The 20166-nt window shown below is 37.6% G+C and overlaps 2 protein-coding genes across 2 annotated transcripts; both read right to left on the minus strand.

Annotated features, from left to right (window-relative positions):
- Window positions 1-5660: 5660 nt before the first annotated feature.
- On the minus strand, window positions 5661-9284 carry LOC141605065 (uncharacterized). The gene is made up of 3 exons (XM_074423693.1): window positions 6564-9284; window positions 5983-6384; window positions 5661-5880 (listed from the first exon to the last, which is right to left on the minus strand). Exons 1-3 carry the CDS (start codon window positions 9268-9270, stop codon window positions 5873-5875), a joined length of 3117 nt encoding a protein of 1038 aa, XP_074279794.1. The 5' UTR covers window positions 9271-9284; the 3' UTR covers window positions 5661-5872.
- Window positions 9285-10850: 1566 nt separating this feature from the next.
- On the minus strand, window positions 10851-16463 carry LOC141606928 (uncharacterized). Its single transcript, XM_074426314.1, has 6 exons — window positions 16371-16463; window positions 16119-16242; window positions 15892-16021; window positions 15638-15798; window positions 15417-15533; window positions 10851-10976 (listed from the first exon to the last, which is right to left on the minus strand). Exons 1-6 carry the CDS (start codon window positions 16394-16396, stop codon window positions 10851-10853), a joined length of 684 nt encoding a protein of 227 aa, XP_074282415.1. The 5' UTR covers window positions 16397-16463.
- Between the last annotated feature and the right edge of the window lie 3703 nt (window positions 16464-20166).

Raw genomic sequence — 20166 nt, forward strand, 5'->3', positions numbered from 1 at the left:
AATGAGGATTCGTAATTGGCTGCAGTTAACCAGTGTATCTATAAAATTTATGTTACCCTCTAGGAAATTCCCTCCAAGAAATAAAAAATTTAGCTTATGAAAATTCCCAAAATAAAAAGGAACATTTCCTATAAAATTATTATAACCGATTGCAATAAGTTCAAGAGCTGTGAGGTTTTGGACTGTGATTGGAATTAATCCTGTAAAGTTGTTTTCCATGAGGCTTAGCCATGTCAGACGAGGAACATTGACGCCAACATCTGCTGGAAGTTCTCCATGTAGTTTGTTGTGAGCAAAATCAAGAATTTGAAGGGAGGAGATATTAAAAAGGGATGTGGGAAGTGTGCCCGAGAGTTGATTTTCTCCAACCCCAAGGAAGGTTAGATTTTGCATCCTACCAATGTTGTTTGGGATAGTTCCTGTAAATGAGTTGTAAGTAGCCGCTATAAATACTAAAGAAGTAAGGTTTTGTATGTTGTCAAAAAGAGCCCCCATAAGATGGTTAGTTTGTACACGAAAGTCTTTTAGCTTCGACAATAATCCTAATCCTGTTGGGAGTTTTCCCTCGAGCTTGTTGTTGGCTAAGAAAAGTACTCTGAGGTTAACACAACCTGATATGTTTTCTGGAATTTCACCTACAAGTGTGTTGTTATATAGCTGTAGTATGTGAAGTCTTACTAGATGACCTAATTGTCTGGGGATTTCGCCATATAGGCTATTATTGTAAAGGTCAAGGATCTTAAGGAAGCTCAGATTTCCTATGAAAGGAGATATGGTTCCTGCCAATCCTCTAGAACTCAGATCTAATATAGTCACTCTTTTATGTTTACGTCCACAATTAACCCCCTCCCAAGAACAGTGGTGAATAGAATCGTTCCATGAGCTTAAAACCCGGTTGGAAGCATCCAGTAGTTTGCTCTTGATGGCCAGCAACGCAGTGTGGTCGGTCTCGTTGCCTGGGTAGTCAATGCTACGCAGTGAAAAAGTTACTGTAATATTTTGCATAACAAAAACAAAGACGAGAAGAAAGGCCGGTTTGCGACAAAGTAGAGGAATATTACTTGGACTTTCATTTTGGGTCTGGTGGTGGATTGGTTTCATTGTGTAGTTGTGTGTAGTTGTCAGCAGTTTTTTTGTGTGAGATGCTCTTGATCTTGTTCACTCTTTGATTTATATAGGCACTTCATCATCATGTTTTATTAACTGGTCTCTGTCTCTTAGAGGTCAATGCATGTTTACATCCCAAATGTGCCCCATCTATGTCGTTCTCCTATCGTTAGCCGACCTCTTGATTAAAATCTCTTCAGCTTTGGTCATTCAACTTTTCATAAATACTTGTTACATGTTTGAGTCGTTCTCCTATAGTCCCGATCAATTGTGTTTCTTTGATTGTTCCTTTATTGTATGGGGAATTTAGTTTACGCTTCTAGCTAAAATATAACAATGATAGTGCAATACCATAATCGTATATTCGTATTGTAAGAACTATGCATAATAATATCCAAACTCTATATTTATAATAACTACCTTTTCACTAATATGGACCTTGATTAAATGGTTAGATCCATGTTTATAATATATTTATGTAAAACCGTCTTAGGAGTATGAGGTTATACTGCCGTGAGCTTGTCTTTAGGATAAGATGTGCCTGCCAGTCATTCTTGTTATCACTTGAGTTGAGGATTTATGGACTACCTTGGGCTTGGGTCAATGCACGTTACATCCCAAGTTGGAATAATCTTGTTGGTTCAGAGATAATGACCACTTAATTTGGTTATATATATGTAATAACCACAGGTTTTGCTGTTTTGTAATGCGTTCAATTGCATGCAAGCCAGGGTAACTAGTATGTGAGTTGTCTACCTCAGAAATAAGAGGTGCTTGTTGGAAAGAAGAGTATGCAGAATAATCTTGATTATTATTGGAATTATTATCTTTTTGTTGTTATGGTTATTATAATTCTTCAATTTTGTAGATATTATCCTAGTGGATATATTAAATCAATATGATATAGATATTACTCACGACATTAATCACGGAAATTAGAAAGCTTTGTTAGTTCGACTTATATTAAGAGCTTCAAATTGTCAATGATGCCTTTTACTCAATGGAATGGTGTTGCAGTGTTGTATTTATCCTGTGTGTATTGTGAATATATATTCCTTCCTTGTGGCCTAAAATGGTGTTGCAGTGTTGTATCCTGTTAACACATCATGTGATGTTGTCAACTGAAAGGTCGAAATAACATAGGAATTTATTCTCTCCTCCGACTTTGGGTGTTTACGTACTGAATTTTGATATCTACATGTCTGTAGATAATCAACCCATCACTTACTTCAGTGTCTTTAGAGTTTGGATTTGTCATCGTATCTTGCATACGCGATATCATGCATTCCTTTGGCAGTCTTGTGAACTGTCGTCTCAGAAATAGAGCCATAGAGGTGCTTATCCCGCCAATATCAAGACTATATACTTTTAAATTACACTATCCATTTTAATCCGAGCTTGAGTCGGATTGATTGTAATATGCAGCAAAAGTATTATAAGCTTTGCAGGTGGTGGTAAATGGTAATGCAAGTTTACCGAATGAATTGATTGGTTGCACAGGGGGCTATCTATGGGAGCGAGGCTAATAGCAAAAGTATTCTTGCCTGTCAGCACTCAGCCGTGCTTGTTAAAGCTTGACTTGAGGTCAATGTGCCCCAAATTTCACGATGTAAGGACTATCTTGGCTCAATGCATGTTAAATCCCAAATGTGCCCCTAGTTTCGTCTCCTATTTCTCGTAGCTACTTTAGCCTCTTGATCAAAACTTCTTCACTAGCTATTAATATACTGCCTATGTCCCGATCAATTGTTTTTCTTTGTTTTTTAATTTTATTTTGAGAAGAATTTAGTTTACGCTTAGCTACTCTATTATCACCCATGACATTCAGACACTAATCATGGAAATTAGAAACCATTGTACTTGTATATATTAAGAGGTTTAATGATGCTTTGTTCTCTGATTTCCATATGCAGGTAACTGAACCAAAACTACACGTCTACACCATCTATCACGGTAAACTCATCAGTTACATCAGAAGTTTTCATTGACGTAGATGAATTTTCGGTGTATATTTGTGCTTTCTATGATAACTTTATTGAATAAGAATAGTTCAGCAATAATGTGGAATTTCAGTGGGTTTCCTGTACAGTCAATAATGTAGTCACTCTGTTTGAGAAAAAAGAGAGGGTTCACTGCCACTCTAGCTAACTGTGTGTTCGTCGTATTGTACTTTACAAAGACTTGACTCTTCCATGTCGTTTTGTAATAATTCTACACCTAGCAGTAGAACTAGAGGGTCTGTGCGACATTCATGATTCATTGTTATTGCGTAATCCCTCATCGTCTTTGCCTATTGCTACGCACGCCTGCGTATAAGGTTGCTTTTCGGGCAAATTTCAATTCTGTTGAAACCGGGAATGTAATGCAGACTCCAAAGCTAAATTCAAGCTAATCATTTTTTCAAGTCTGAGACATGTCCGTATTGTGAAGATATTCTTTTCTTTTGTTCAAGTGTTATATCGTGCTAAGACATCATGTGACATGTCAAAGTGAAATGTCGATATAACATAGAAAGTTATTCTCCCCTTCCACTCTACTGAATTTTGTAGATAATCACTTAATCAGTCCATCACTTATTTGTCAATCTGTCATCATACCGTGTATTCACTATATTCATCATATCGTGCCAAGACATCGGGTATTTGTCGGTCTGGAGTCTGGACCAAACATAACGCATTATCATTGGGTGCGACGGGGCTATATATAACCTAAGCATAATCACAAATTCTCATTAAAGACGGACACTATCCGTCACAAGCTGAAGACGGATACTGTCCCTCTATATTTATAAACTTAGATTTTTGAAGATTATTTACCAAAAATCCGAAAGTTTCAACCAAATACTATCATTTATTTCAGAATACATAAAATTCAAGTAAGCAAGGAAAAGAGAAATTTTATCTTTTTTTTAAAAAAAAAAAAAATAGGTAGTGAACTGGAAGGGTAGAAATAGAAATTCAATAATATCTTCTGGACGAAAAACTAAAAAGAATGATTCACTTTAGTTATTTGTAAATAAACATGTCTTAAAAAGAATGGCTTGAATTTTTTTTTTTTATATAAAGCCGAGTTACTTCAAAATATTTGATGTTAAAATGAATTATTTGTAATTTAACCCTCTTTGAATAGTTGAAAGTATTTACGGATGTTTCGTAAATTTTTTAACTTGGATGGTCATTAGTCATTTGGTAACTAAATAACAACATGATAATCTTGGTCTCTCGGTAAATAACTTGAACCAGTTAGTATAATAATAAAACCTCCCGTCTTTACACAAGTATTTGCCAAAAATTATGATAACTTGAGTAGACCTGACAAAACTTATCCGGGCCGAATAATCCGACTCCGATTTGACCGAACACCCGAACTTAAGACTCGGGCTTTAACCTAAACTCGAATTGACCGACCAAATGTTTATTGTTCAATACTATAGTAGTTGATACGAAAATGAGTCGATCCGACCTGATCTCTTACAAAACCGAAATTAACCCAACCTGAAATCGACCTGTTTGACTCGTTTACCCGGTCTAAACTTGAGTAGTGGAAGACTGGAAGCTACCCTCTTAGGCCTCTACCATGAGAAAGTGAAGAGTAAATCGGCAAAATGTAACCGAAATTAACAAATGAAGGACGCCGTGCCTCAGCCCAACGTCGGCGACGGCGGCCATCTTTCATCCCAACGCCGGCAACGGTTTAAACAAACCCTAATTTAATTAGTGAAAAACAATTCCTTAACTTGAAGTAATATAATTAATAGAATTAAGAATTAGAATTATTACTTGATCATACGAGAATTAGCATCCATAATTGTGTAATTTGACGGAATTTGATTAATTTTATGAGGGAGAGAATTAGAGAGAATTAGGCAAAGGGTATATTATGGAAAAATAATGAAAAAAGGTCCATGAATGAGTAAAACCCGTCCATGAATGAGCAACTACGTTAATTAATATTATCTTTAATTCAAAGGTTTTTTAATCATACTTTAGAACAAATGATACGATTCTGATTCTAAAGAATCGGAGGGAGTAATAATATATATGATCTCTAATCAAGGCCAATAATTCGTAGAACCCTAATCAGCAAACCCAGTTGCTAAGTGAAGTTGAGTTCCAGGATTAACTGATACTCTTTCCGTCTCAGTCATTTGTTTACCTTTTATGTTCATTGTGAGGTGTATTCTAATCAAAGATAAGTAAATGATTAGGACGGTGGGAGTAGTAATTCTGAAAATTCGTAGAAATACTTTAATTATTAATCAATTAGTAACTGTGTAAATATTTCGTGACTGAACAACATTGATATGTCTACTGATATCAAGTACTTCCTCTTGCAGGAAGATTAGGTCATTTTTCTCGCATTCAGAAGGTTGTCTCACTGAAATTATGCATTTCACTCGTCGTGACAGTCAAATAAATTGAAGATTAGAAAGGTACAATTTTTTTTTTTTTAAAATTACTGCAGTTCATATTTGTTAAATGTTATGATGCATATAATTTGCGTTATCATCCTAGAGAACCTGTTTGTGGATGTTATGCACTTAACACAAGATATCGAGTAGATTTGTAGTCTTATTACTCGTAGACGTACAGCAAACTCACAGGAACGTAGTACATAACAATTTATTAGTCATATTTACAGCAAACTCACAGGAACGTAAAAGCATTTTACATTCAACTACAGTAGATTTGTAGTCTTAATATATCTCTCTTGAGACTTCAATTGGCGGCCCCTTGTTTTCCTGATAATGATCAACGTTGTTCGATCAGGCCCCTGTAAACATCAGCGGTACAATTTTGAAATAATGTTATGTTAGCTGAATTTATAAATAACTTGAAAGTTTCAGCATAATTGGTTATTAGTATCATGATATACCTCTTGCAGTAAGATTACGCCTGTTTCTAGCATTCAGAAGTTTGTCTCTTGCTGATTGAAGCCTGCTTGTGGCATCAACTATTTTCATTCGTTCTTGTGGCTGATGATTGGAGCATGACACTCCAACACTGATCACAGCAATAATGCATTCCTCTCTTCGTTGAAGCTCATCTTGAATTGCCCGTGTGTCATCGGCTTCTTCAGTGATATTATCTTCTTCAAGTGATGGATCTACAATTTGTAAGACTTGGTCAGGTAATGCTGCTTCCGCATGTCTATGAAGGTTGTAGCCTTCATTGAACATGTTGTCTGTTGGACTTTTTCCTGTCATTAGCTCAAGTAGCAATATCCCATAGCTATAAACATCACCCTCTGTAGATGGCTCACTTCCGATCCCATACTCTGACAAGTGAACCCAATGACAATGCTTAGCCACAAAATTGTTAAGTAGTTAATAAAAGTAGACAAAGCCTTAAAATTACTCACTGACTATACATATTTAGGAAGTAGTAGATATATTGGCAATAGTACTTCACGGTGTTTGTCAGACAAATTATAATTAGGAATCACGAAGTTATTACCTGGAGCAGCATAGCCGATAGTTCCCTTAATTCCAATTGTACTACTTTGATTTGGATGTCGAGGTTGAGTAAGAAACCTTGCTAATCCAAAATCTCCAACATGAGCGACCATGTCATTGTCAAGCAATATGTTGCTAGGTTTCAAGTCACAATGCACTATTGGAGTTTCACACTCATGGTGGAGATAACTGATTGCATGGGCCACATCAATCGCAACATCCACCCTGTGAGCAAGGCTGATCATGTTTCTGTCCCCTCCATGTAACCATCTGTCTAGGCTTCCATTGGGCATGTACTCGTATACTAGAGCTCTAAAATCGTTTCTCTGAAAGTCAATACTAGAACAAGCTGTTATGACGCCTACCAGATTTCGGTGCCGGACATTCCTCAACGCATTGCACTCTGCCATGAAACTCTTACATGCAACCTGCTGTTCCAAGTTGAAGACTTTCACTGCCACCGTCTTTCCATCCAAAATCCCCTTAAACACGGATCCAAAAGATCCCATTCCAAGTAGATTCTCTGAAGAAAAATCAGCCGTTGCTTTTAGTAACATGTCGTAAGACACTTTCATGGTTACAATCCCCATCATTGAACCTGATGAAAGAGGTGTCTTTTTCTTTTTGATACATGCCAGATACAGCCCTGATGCTATGGCCACCATCCCAATTAGTGCGCCAACAATTGGGACTATCAATTTAAGGGCATGAGACATTATTCTTTTCTTCTTTCCGGGGCTTTTGATCTTCTCAATGCACTTAGGTAAATGAAGCTGTTTAATTCCTCCACAGAGTCTGTTATTGCCAGCAACAAAGACCGCACTAGCATTTGCAAATACTGAGTTCGTTGGAACCCTTCCCTCAAAGTCGTTATAAGATAAGTTAAGGTAATATAATGTAGGAAATTTAGAAAAGAATGCTGGAATTGGGCCAGATAAATTGTTTCGAGAAAAGTCAATTTCTTGGAGGCTAGTCAAAGAAGCGAAAGATGACGAAATATTTCCCTGGAAAGAATTTCCATCCATGTAGAGGTATTGAAGGTCAGAACAGTCACCAAGACTATCTGGAATGATACCCGAAAACTTATTGTTATCTAGTCTTAATAATACTAGGTTATTTTGTTTACCCATCTCCAAAGGTAGGGAGCCTTCCAAATAATTAGAAGACAAATCTAGTTCAACAAATCTAGCAGATCCTTCAAATAACTCATTATTCAAGGTTCCATTGAGTTCATTGCCTGATAAACCCAGATACAACAAGCTTTGGCAATTCCCGAGGTTTGGAGGTATACTCCCATTCAATATGTTGTCATCTAAAATAAGATCACTCAAGTATGATAAATTTCCCAAGGAACTAGGAATTGTACCTTCTAATCTGTTGGACCTCAAATCAAGGTGTTCCAATTTGTGAAGCTTCCCAAAATCCCGAGGAAGAGATCCCGTTAATTTGCAGTTAGGCATAATTAAGAGCTTAAGATTGTTGAGATTGGTAATACCTTCCGGAATGTTTCCACTTATCTGTGTATCATTGATTGTGAGCCATTGTAAAAAGGTGGAGAGATTGGCAATAGACTTGGGTAATATTCCGGAAAAGCGATTTAACTGCAAATCTAGGATTCTTAATTGGCTACAGTTAACTAGTGTATCTATAAAGTTTATATCACCCTCTAGATAGTTCTGGGCAACAGATAAAGCAGCTAGGTTATGAAGATTCCCAAAGTCATAAGGAATCCTCCCTCTAAAATTATTGCCACTAAGTACAATAAATTCAAGTGATGTGAGATTTAGTATCGTGATTGGAATGGATCCTGAGAAGTTGTTATACTGTAGTAACAACGTTTGCAGTTGAGAAAAAGTGAAGCCGATATCTGCAGGAAGTTCTCCATGTAGATGGTTGTGATAAAATCCAATTTCTTGAAGGAAGGAGAGATTGAAAAGGGACGGGGGAAGTGTGCCTGAGAGTTCATTTTCTCCAACTTTAATGTTAGTTAGATTTTGCATCCTACCAATACTGTTCGGGATTGTTCCTGTAAATGAGTTTTCATGAGCAAATAAGTATACTAAAGAAGTAAGATTTTGTATGATGTCAAAAAGAGGCCCGCTAAGATGATTATTTGCCACATTAAATTCCGTTAGCTTTGACAATGCTCCTAGTCCTGTTGGGAGTTTTCCCTCTAGCTTGTTGTTGGCTATGAAAAACACTCCGAGGTTAACACAACCAGATATGTTACCTGGAATTTCACCTACAAGTGTGTTGTTATATAGCCGTAGTTCTTGAAGCCTGACTAGATGACCTAATTGATTGGGGATTTCTCCATATAGGCTATTATTGTAAAGATTAATGATCTTAAGGAAGCTTAGGTTTCCTATGAAAGGGGATATGGTTCCTGCCAAACCCCTGGAACTCAAATCTAGTACAGTCACTCTATTATGTTTACGCCCACAGTTAACCCCCTCCCAAGAACAGTGGTGAATAGAATCGTTCCACGAGCTTAAAACCCGGTTGGAAGGAACCAATAGTTGGCTCTTGATGGCTAGCAACGCCGTGTGGTCGGTTTCGTTGCCTGGGTAGCCAACACTACGGAATGATAAAGTTACAGTAATACTTTGCATTACAAAAACAAAGATGAGAAAAAAGGTTGCCTTGTTACATAGGGTTGAAATAAAACTTGGACTTTCATTTTTTGTTTGGAGGTGGATTGGTTTCATTTTGTATAGTTGTGTAATGCTCTTGAACTTGATCACTCTTTCATTTATATAGGCATTTAAATGAGGATTTATCATGTGGTCCATGTCTCATAGTTAGCCAAGGGTATTTGCACCATCTACTAAGGTAAACACTTAACCATTATTACTGTTACATGATTTATTCTCGGGTCTCATTGCCGATCCTTTTCTCAAGATATATAATGTTTAAAAAATAAAAAATCAGCGAAATGGTGTCAACTCGAAAGTATTTTACAATATACGGTCCATGTATGATCGGAGTTCAAGGAGCTGGAAAATGGAAGACACGCCACACGCCCACACCTTGTGGCATTTTCTTTATACAACCATGCCATTTTGATTGCTGTCTGTTCTATGAACCTGACATGTCATGTGGGCCACTCACTGACACACTACAGAAGTTCTTGAAGTAAAGACAAGCTTATTTTGCCTTTACAGGAAGCAGGCAGCTTCCCTTTAGGACAAGAAGTTACATCCGAAATGACTCTTGCCTGTCAGCAGTCAGCCGTGCTTGTTAGAGCTTGACTTGAGGTCAATGTGCCCCTAATTTCACGATTCAAGGACTATCTTGATTCAATACAATTATTCATGTTACATCCCAAATGTGCCCCTAGTACCACGGTCTCCCATCTTTGGCCTCTTGATTAATATTTTTTGAGCTTTGATCATTTAACTTCTCATAAATACTCCGTATATGTTTGAGTCACGTGCTATTAATATACTGTCTAATGTCTATGTCCCGATCAATTGTTTTTCTTTGTTTTATGCTATATTGTGAAGGAATTTAGTTTACACTTCTGGCATTCAATTTTTAGCTAATGACATTTGGACTCTAATCACGGAAATTAGAAAGCTTTATATGTTGGGACTTATATTAAGAGCTTCAATGACGCCTTGTTCTCTGATTTCCATATGCAGGTAATTCAGTCAAAACTACACGTCTACAGCATCTATCACGGTAAACTCATCCGTAACATCAGAAGTTTTGATAGACGTAGATGAATTTTGGGTGTATATTTGTATTTTCTATGATTTTGATTGAATAAGAATAGTTTAGGCAACGTAGAATTTTCAGTGGCTTTCCTTGTAGGTTCCGGAAATTAGAATAGTACAGAGTATTATACAAAAACTAGACTTTACAAAGACTTTTGACTCTTCATGTCCTTTTGTGTTACATCTAGCAGTAGAACAAGAGCTCTGTGTGCTGCATTCATTGATTTGCTTGGTCTCTCCACTTGATCATACGACAGAAATTATTGGAAGTAAAGACAAGCTTATTTTGCCTTTATAGGAAGCAGGCAGCTTGACTCTCTTGCCTGTTACTATGTTAGCCGTGTTTGTTGGAGGTTGACTTGAGGTCAATGCATGTTTACATCCCAAATGTGCCCCATCTATGTCCTTCTCCAATCGTTAGACTTGACTTGAGTCTTCCCTGTAGGGTCAATAATGTAATGACATTTCTTTGAGAAAAAGAAATATTCATTACCCCACTCGAACTAACAGTTTGCTTGACTCCATGAGTTTGTCCTACTAGATTAGTAGTATTATACAAAGACTAGACTTTACAAAGACTTAGACTCTTCATGTCCTTTTGTAATAACTCTACAGCTAGCAGTAGAACAAGAGTTCTGTGCTTCATTTATTGATTTTGTGTAATCCGTCTCGTCTTCGCCTATTGCTACGAATGCCTGCTTGCAAGGTTGCAGCAGACTCCATAACTAAATACAAGCTAATCATTGTATCAAGGGTCATGTGTGTATTGTGAATATATTCCCTCCTTGTGGCCTAAAATGGTGTTGCACTGTTATATCATGTTAAGACATCATGTGACATTATCAAGTGAAATGTCGAAATAACATAGGAATTTATTCTCTCCTTCCACTTATTTCACTGTCTTTACAGTTTAGATTTGTCATCGTATCTTGCATTCCTTCGACAGTTGGAAGTAATGCTACGAAAATGGGTGAATGTGGATGTAGCTACCCATAGCAGGATGAGTCGTGGTTGCGGGGTGGTTATACAGATGAGGAAGGATGCATTGGTCATCCAGTAGTTCAGCAGTTCAATCAAAATAACAAATGTGATTTTTAGTCGACTTCTACTCATGCATGATGCATCGCTTTTAGTTGCTGCGACTTGCGAGTGATTGTTTAGACGTTTGGGTTGCTTTAATTATTAGTACTTGTCTATCATATCGTTTGGATCTAATTGAGGATTGTAACTAAGGAGATTGGTAGTGAATTTCACATTTCTTAATTCAACACTTAAACTTTTGTATTATGTCTTTCGGACTTTTTATCTCTCATTTTAATTTCAACAATGTTGATTACTCTATTCATTATTGAGTGAAATAACGAACAAAAGTCCGAATGGTTTCTAGATAATTATTTACCTTAATTAAAATACTCATAAAAAAGAATAAAAGGACAAACAAATAATCGGAACTTTAGTGTCTTAGAAGAGTTTCGTATTCATTTCAAACTAAACAAATAAACAATAATAATGAGTTGAAGATCAACAACAAGTCTCTCTTGTGACGGATATGACTGTCACAAATGAGAATTTTTGCAAGATCAAATAGTGCTCGTTATGGGTATAGACCTATAATAATATAGGTGCGTAGAGGTGACAAATGGTCAATCAGGCTGAGTTTGAGTTGGGTTATTTTGGGTTTGTCATACATCTTGAGTCAAGTCGGGTCATTTTCAATTTTGGGTTTGGTCACTTCAGATCGGTCATTTTGGGATATGTGTCATTTTGAATCAGGTTAATTTCTGTTCAATAGTTAAAAACTTAAAACACTCTCTCTTATTCACCATTTTCTTCCTCTCTCATTTTTGCACAAAAAATTTGAAATTAAATTTGGACCACACAAAACACGTTACCCCACATCTAGGTAGCACGGACACTCCTCCTAACTAGCCGTCCCGTGTCCGACACCCGGATACCCGACACTCGTCGGACACACGCTAAAAAATGTTATAGTTTAGACGAGAAATAATTGTCAAAAGAGATTGATTACAAGATTGGTTTGGGTGAGAAATGAGAATTAGTTATAGTTAAGGTCGAATTTTACCTTCAGTTACCTAAATTTAGTATCAAATACATTACAAAAATAAATTCATACGTTATTTATAACCATAAAATATATTTTTTTATTAAATTTAAATAGCGTGTCCCGTGTCCTAAATTTCATGAGATGTCGTATCAAGTGTCCGTTATTTTGCCTTTATAGGAAGCAGGCAGCTTGACTGACTCTCTTGCCTATGAGCTGTGTTTGTTGGAGGTTGACTTGAGGTCAATGCATATTTACATCCCAAATGTGCCCCATCTATGACTTGAGGTCAATGCATGTTTACATCCCAAATGTGCCCCATCTATGTCCTCTTGATTAAAATCTCTTCAGCTTTGATTATTCAACTTTTCATAAATACTTATATGTTTAAGTGGCGCGCTATTATATTGCCTGCCTATGTCCCGATCAATTGTGTTTCTTTGATTGTTCCTTTATTGTATGGGGAATTTAGTTTACGCTTCTACCTAAAATATAACAATGATAGTGCAATACCATAATCGTATATTCGTATTGTAATATCTAAACTATGCATAATAATATCTGTTGTGCGGAAGCGTGAATATCCCGTGTTGGACATCTGCTGCATCTGTGTCCACAACCCATAATAGTACGATATTGTCCGCTTTGGGCCAAGCCGTCACAGATTTACTCTTGGGCTCCTTCCCAAAAGGCCTCGTATTATTATATTTTGTAGACACTTATAAAGATGACCTTTCATCTTTATTCTACCGATGTGGGACATGAGTTTGCACCCTAACAATCCTCCCCTCAAACCAAGGACCATCATCTTGACTCGGACCTTGACCTCTATGGAGAACTCCCACACTTCTACAGCCCCAACTTCTAGACACCTGCATCACCAAGTCTTGATAACCTCCCCTTAAACGACACACCATATGTATCTCACGGGGCATGTGCTACACTTGCGTACCAAACTCCTCTGCATCCAATATAACCCTGGACTTGGGTCCGAATCCACTGCCTCAGCGCGTCACACCGGACCGCCTTTGGAGTTACCATGGACCGCTTTTGTTGCCTCCATTAAGCCTCAGCCCACCTCGTCGGGTCGCTGATGATCTTCTATTGGACGGCCCTGTCTCAACGCCGTGAGACCATGTCGCTTCTCGCGAACATATTAGCTCTCCCCCGAGCTCTAGGAGTTCCACGTCTTATAGTGTACGTCCACCTTCAAGTCTTGGCCTGATGAATCTCTGTGTCTAGCCCAAGTCGAACCTTGGGCTCTGATACCACTTGTTGTGCGGAAGCGATACAGAGTAGATGCAAAAATAAAAGACACAAAGATTTAAAGTGGTTCACTATCAATGCGATAGCTACATCCACCAGGGCGAGGGAGAATAATTCACTATGTTGGGAGAATTACAGATTACAAAAGATGAGCACAGAGTTTTTCTAGATCTGCCTCTTAAAACTCTCAATGTGTTTGCCTCACAAATCTCTCCTTCAAGAATAGCTAGGTTAGGGTAGTGTTTATATATTAAACTACCCTGACAAAGACTAATACAATTAGGAAATAAAAATAACAAACAAACTTGAGGAAACTAAACTTAAGAAACGACTAAGACCAAAAAACAATCAACAAAATTTACTTTTGTTCCGGGTGTAATTCCGGAGCAGGATTATGACCACTTAAGCTTGTAGAATGACGTCGTTGCTTGTCTCTTCCTTTCGCTCTCTCCTGTAAAGATGAACAAACTGAGGGCTCGGCTTGGTACCGAGCGAACTCACTCTGACGCTCAAGTCAGTAAACTTAAAGAGATAAGTTGTGTGTTAACTTGGCAAAGTATATTGTAGAGAGATAAGGGAGTTTTATACCAGATTAAGATGATTTTCGGATCCTTTTCTCAATGAGAGAAGTGGAGTATTTATAGACTTTCACCTTTTGTCACGCACTACAACAAATAAGGTAATTGGCGACCATATAAGGCGACTGAGAACTGTCGCCATTAACAATAAAGCGACTAAGGCCCGTCGCCCGCACTTCGTAGCTAGGTTTAGTCGCTTTTGGCGACAGGACTTCGTCGCCAATTTTGGCGACTGAATTTTTTTAAAGCGGGCGACAGAAACTCGTCGCCAAAATTGGCGACTGTGTTGTCATCAGTCGCGTTCTTTAAAGCCACGTCACCTCCATTTCTTCAGGATTGGCGACGGTTTTTGGTCGCCATTTTGGCGACTGTTTTTGGTCGCCATTTTGGCGACTGATTTCCGTCGCCAAATGCACTGTTTCCCGTCGCCAATGACCCTAAAATTAATTCATGATCAGAAACTTAGCGACGGTTTCCCGTCGCCAAATGCCCAGTATCCGTCGCCAAATTTACATTTTTTTTAGCGTAAAAATCGTTTTTGACCTAGCCAAATACGTAAAAACCTGCAAATAAACCAACACTTCCAGCAGAGAACACATGGGAAGCCAACACAACCAAACTTGATAAAGAAAATCATGTTCCATACACACAACTACGAGTTCTACGAGTTTTGGTCATCTAACATTATCCGGGAATAACATGTTCTCTAAAAAACTACATAACAGGGAAACTTGCTCCCGCTCCACTACCACCTCCATAATTAGGATCTCTAGGATCCTTTGGTTGCGGGCGCCACCCAGTGTTGCAATTGGCGAAGAAGGAGTTCATCCGGTCCATTTCCTCCTTCATCCTCCGAATTTCTTCATCTCTCTCGGCATCCCGTCTCTCCCTCTCGGCATCCTGCCTCTCCCTGGCGGCTAATTGAGCTTGGAGCACACTTACGACACTTGGGGTATAAGGTTGTTGTTGGGAGGAAATTGACCCTCTTCTTCTTGTAGGAGGGTAGAAAATCTCCTTTGCCGACCCGGCTCCATACACATCTCCTCTTTGGAACCCCTCAACAAGATCAAACCATAGCTCATTGTCATCAATTTCCGGGTTGTTCTTCCTACGGACAAGGAATTGTTCCTAAAAAATTGATAAAACATTAATGGTTAGAGGTTACTTATCTAAAAATTGATAAAACATATACTTTAAAAAGCTAAGAAATAATATTTTTTGACACTTACATATAATTGTTGATCTTTTTCCTTCGCGAAGATCAACTTGCCCTTGCTTGTCTTCTTTGCGTGAGTGTCAACAAAGAGATCAACAATCGTGGGTACCTTGCCCTTATTCTTCTTGGTCTTCCGGAAAAAAAAAACAAGGAAATTGTTACTCAAACATGATAATTAATGAGACTAATTAAATTAGAAGACTATTAAATTAAAAGCTAAGACAAATAACTTACATCTAACACCACACGATCATGAAAAGATTGAGACCCTCCATAATGAGTAGGCTCAACTTCCGCGTCCTTATCTCCTCCTTTCCTGTTGATCTTGTTCCGGGCCGATGCTTCCTTGAACTCAGGACTGTTCCGGTACTTGGTATATTCCTCATATGACGAACCTGTAATCAATAAAATATCAATTATTAATTAATATATTTTCAAAATATGTAATGAATTTTAACTAATTACGGGTATTAAAAGAAACTAAATACCTTTCATGAAAGATGGCGCCTTCTTCCTCTTAGACACCTTATACATGTTGTCCCTTAGCCTCTTCTTGCCAATGTCATTATACCTTTGCCAAACTAGGCGCTCAAGGTCGGCTGGCCAATAGAACACACGCTACAAAAAGTAAACACATGGATGAGAAACAAATTAATAATAAGGTAATTAGAATAAATAAATTATATTTAATAATATATATTTTATAAATAGATACCCGGAAGTTGTTGAACCACATCTCCTTATCTTCATCACTAGCGTTACTCCAACAAGTAACGCCGTGTGTCATGTTCTCTTGGGTGCTATTAGTCACACCACGAACAACTGTTTGACTTCTAAACCTGAAATCAAACATGTTAAAAACATAATTATATAGGAAAACAAAAATAATGTATAATTAACATATGTCTAAAAAAAGTCATTTATTACTAAATAAAAAAATTACAAACTAGAATGAATAAAAAATTACCAAAGACCATTCGGATCAAGGATCATCCTCCGTCGATCGATCGGGGTATAGCAACCTCCTCCTCCTCCTCACTCACCTCCGTAGTAGAACGGTCAACGTCCTCCTCCCGCTCTCCTGGGAGCTACTACCTCCCTCACTATAGCCTCCGCGCTGCCTACGTCCTCCACGAGCCATGTGTACTACAATTGAATAAAAAGTGTTAGCAAATATTACAGGATAATTATTATAAGATACAAAAAAATAAAACCTAATAAACAGGTATAAAAGAAAAAATAAAACGCTAATAATTGTTTCCAAATTTTGATATGTATACTTTCAATACCTTCTCTTACTCATCATCATCATCATCATCCTCATCTTCTTCTTCTTCTTCTTCTTCTTCTTCTTCTTCTTCTTCTTCTTCTTCTTCTTCTTCTTCTTCCTCTTCTCCTTCCTCCTCTTCTTCTTCTTCCCCCTCTTCTATCCCATCCCTCTCCTTATCATTCTCTTCTTCTTCCTCTTCTAACTCCTCCTCCGCTTCTATCTCATTTGCATAAATAATTTCATCATGATCAACTGGGGACAAAACTGTTTCTGATACAACCTCTTCTTGGAAAAAAGATGTATCAACTTCTGATCGTGCCTTTGTTTTAAAAACGGCTCACCATTGCTTTTGTTGTCTATCATTACTTGTGCTCGGAAGAGATGCAAAATAAACTTGATGAGCTTGTTGTGCAAGTATAAATGGGTCATATTGAGAGTAGGTTCGAGTATGATTCACTTCCACGAGTTTGTAACGATCATGGACTCTCGTTCCAGCTACGGAATTATCCCTCCATTGAATCTTGAATAAGACGGTTTTATAACTCCGATCCCGGCCATTGTAGCACAACTCAAAGATATCCTCTAATATGCCATAATATTCATTGCCATCAAGAGAAGAAATAGTAACGCCGTAGTTGCATTTAGCCTTACTTTTGCCATAGTCAAATGTTTGAAACTTAAACCCATTAACTGAATATCGATTCCACGTCACAACCTTTCGAGAAGGACCCAAAGCCAAGCTTCTTATCACATCATCTTGAATATTTAGCTTACATACATGCTTCCGAAACCAGGCTGGAAATTGATCCTCATGCTTATGCCAAACATCCTCTCTGTTCACATTTGGGTGTTCTTTAATGAAATCTGTCACAAATTGAGCTTCATATGGCTCCAAAACCTCACAATTAGATAGCACATAAAGGTGGGCACGGTTATATACTCTTGTCATCCAAATCTTGTTCCCCAAATGATGAACACCCTATTTCATCCTGCATTTGGAAACACTTGGGTATACTTGTGTCTAGTTCATCCGCTTCATCAATATTCAAGTATTTTGCTTTGGTCTCAATATGTTTTTCAAAATAAAGAGAGCAAAAATTGGCAATCTCTTCCGTTAGGTAGGCATTGCATATAGAACCTTCCACACGAGCTTTATTACCAATTTTTTTCTTCACATGATTAAGAAACCTTTCGAAAGGATACATCCATCTATATTGGACGGGTCCACCAACTTTAGCTTCATATGGCAAATGGATAGGTAGATGCTCCATCGAATTGAAAAAAGAAGGCGGAAATATCATCTCAAATTTACACAAAATTTCTGGTATTTGGTCTTCTAAACGACTCATGTCTTCAATCGATATCGTGGAGGAACATAAATCTCTAAAAATTGACTTATTTCTCAGAATCGCATTCCAAATCGTAGTCGGAGTAAATTTTTAAAAGCCACGGGTAATAAGCGCTCCATGAAAACATGACAATCATGACTTTTCAACCCTTTCAACTTCAGTTCCTTCAAATCAACACAACGGCTCAAATCGGATGCATATCCATCGGGAAACTTCAAGTTTCCTATCCAATCGCACAATACCTTTCTTTGAGCTTTGTCAAGAGTAAATATGGCTTTTGGTTTAGCCCCATCCTTACGAATATGAAGTTTAGGACGATCACAAAATTTCTTCAATTCTATTCTTGAATTAATATCATCACGTGTCTTTCCTTTTACATCCATAATCGTATGAATAAGTAACTCAAAGAAGTTCTTCTCTATGTGCATCACATCCAAATTGTGTCTGATCAACATTGTTTTCCAGTAGGGAAGCTCCCAAAAAATACTTCTTTTAAACCAACCATTTTTTTTCTTTTTCAACTCTTTAAACTCTTCTTCAGTCCCATCGACAGTTGATGGCAATTGGCAAATCACGTACAACCTCCCATATCTCATCCCCTTGGAGTCGAACCGGAGCATTGTCACGCACCTCCTTACCTTTTAAGAAAGATTTCTTGTTCTCTCTATGAATATGTCCATCCGGTAAGAAACATCTATGACAATCAAACGAACTAATTTTTTTGGAATTAGGAAGATAAAATGCTTTACTCCTATCCATGCAATAAGGACATGCCTTTCGCCCAGCGGTTGCCCATCCTTATAGCATACCATATGCGGGAAAATCATTTATAGTCCATAACAATGAAGCTCTTAGTTGGAAATTTTGCTTCTTCGACACATCAAATGTTTCTACACCAACTTCCCACAAATACTTCAGTTCCTCCACCAACGGTTGTAAATAAACATCCAGATGGTTTTTTGGGTTATCAGGACCGGGAATAAGTAAAGAGAGGAAAATAAATTGTCTTTTCAGACAAAGCCAAGGAGGTAAGTTGTACGGCGTGGTCATTACGGGCCAACACGAGTAGTTTCTACCAAATCGACCAAAAGGGTCAAACCCATCCGTACACAAGCCAAGTCTCACATTGCGAGGTTCCTCGGCAAAATCGGGATATAACCTATCAAAACGCTTCCACTCCTCCCCGTCACTCGGATGACACATCTTTCCCGGTGTACGAGGATTTTCTTTGTGCCATCTCATTTGGTTGGCAAGATTTTTCGTGGCATACATTCTTTGAAGTCTAGGAGCTAATGGAAAATAAATTAATGTGTTTTCTGATATTGGTTTCTTTCTCTTTCCACTCCTTTTATTACCCTTCTTCCCCTTCAAAACAATATTTCCTTCACTTGTCTCATATCTATCCCTTTGACATTTCTTACATTTGTCAAGCAAAGCATCATCTTTCCAAAAAGCATACATCCTTTAGGACATGCATCAATCTTTTCATGTGGAAGTTGAAGACCTTTGACCACTTTCTTGGTATTATAGAAATTTCTGGTCATAACATTATTATCGGGTATAACATCCTCAACCAACGTAGCAATACTATCAACGGCTTTAAATGGCATATTATACTCACATTTTAAAGAAACTATCCTGGATGCAACTTGTAACAATGTCATTCTACTCCCCTCATATAAGGTTTTTCGGAAGCACTTAGCATGTCAAAAAGGCTTTTGCTCTTGGGTTTGGTTGTTCTTCATCAATCATTGGTACACGGTCGTCATTAATGAAATCATTAGACCGAAAGGCATCAAGTACCATTTCTCTATATGGGTTCTCATTTTGTTGGATTTGAGGCTCTTCGGGATAATATTTTTCTCCATGGGAGATCCAATTGTAGTAGTTTGGAAAAAAAACCATTTGTAACAAGATGCTCTTCTACTTCAATGTCAAATAAATATTTTAAGTTTTTACATTTAGTACAAGGACACCTAAGTTTATGTTGTTCCAAATCATATGAATCTTGACATCTAGCAAATTCAATAAATCCACGAACTCCTTTTACAAATCTAGCGATAGGACGTTTCTTCTTATCTACTCTTTCTTCGTACATCCAAACTTACGTTCGAGATCTCTTCATTTTAATCTATAAGCAATAT

Source organism: Silene latifolia, chromosome 10 (assembly GCF_048544455.1).
Source record: "Silene latifolia isolate original U9 population chromosome 10, ASM4854445v1, whole genome shotgun sequence".
NCBI lineage: Eukaryota > Viridiplantae > Streptophyta > Magnoliopsida > Caryophyllales > Caryophyllaceae > Silene > Silene latifolia.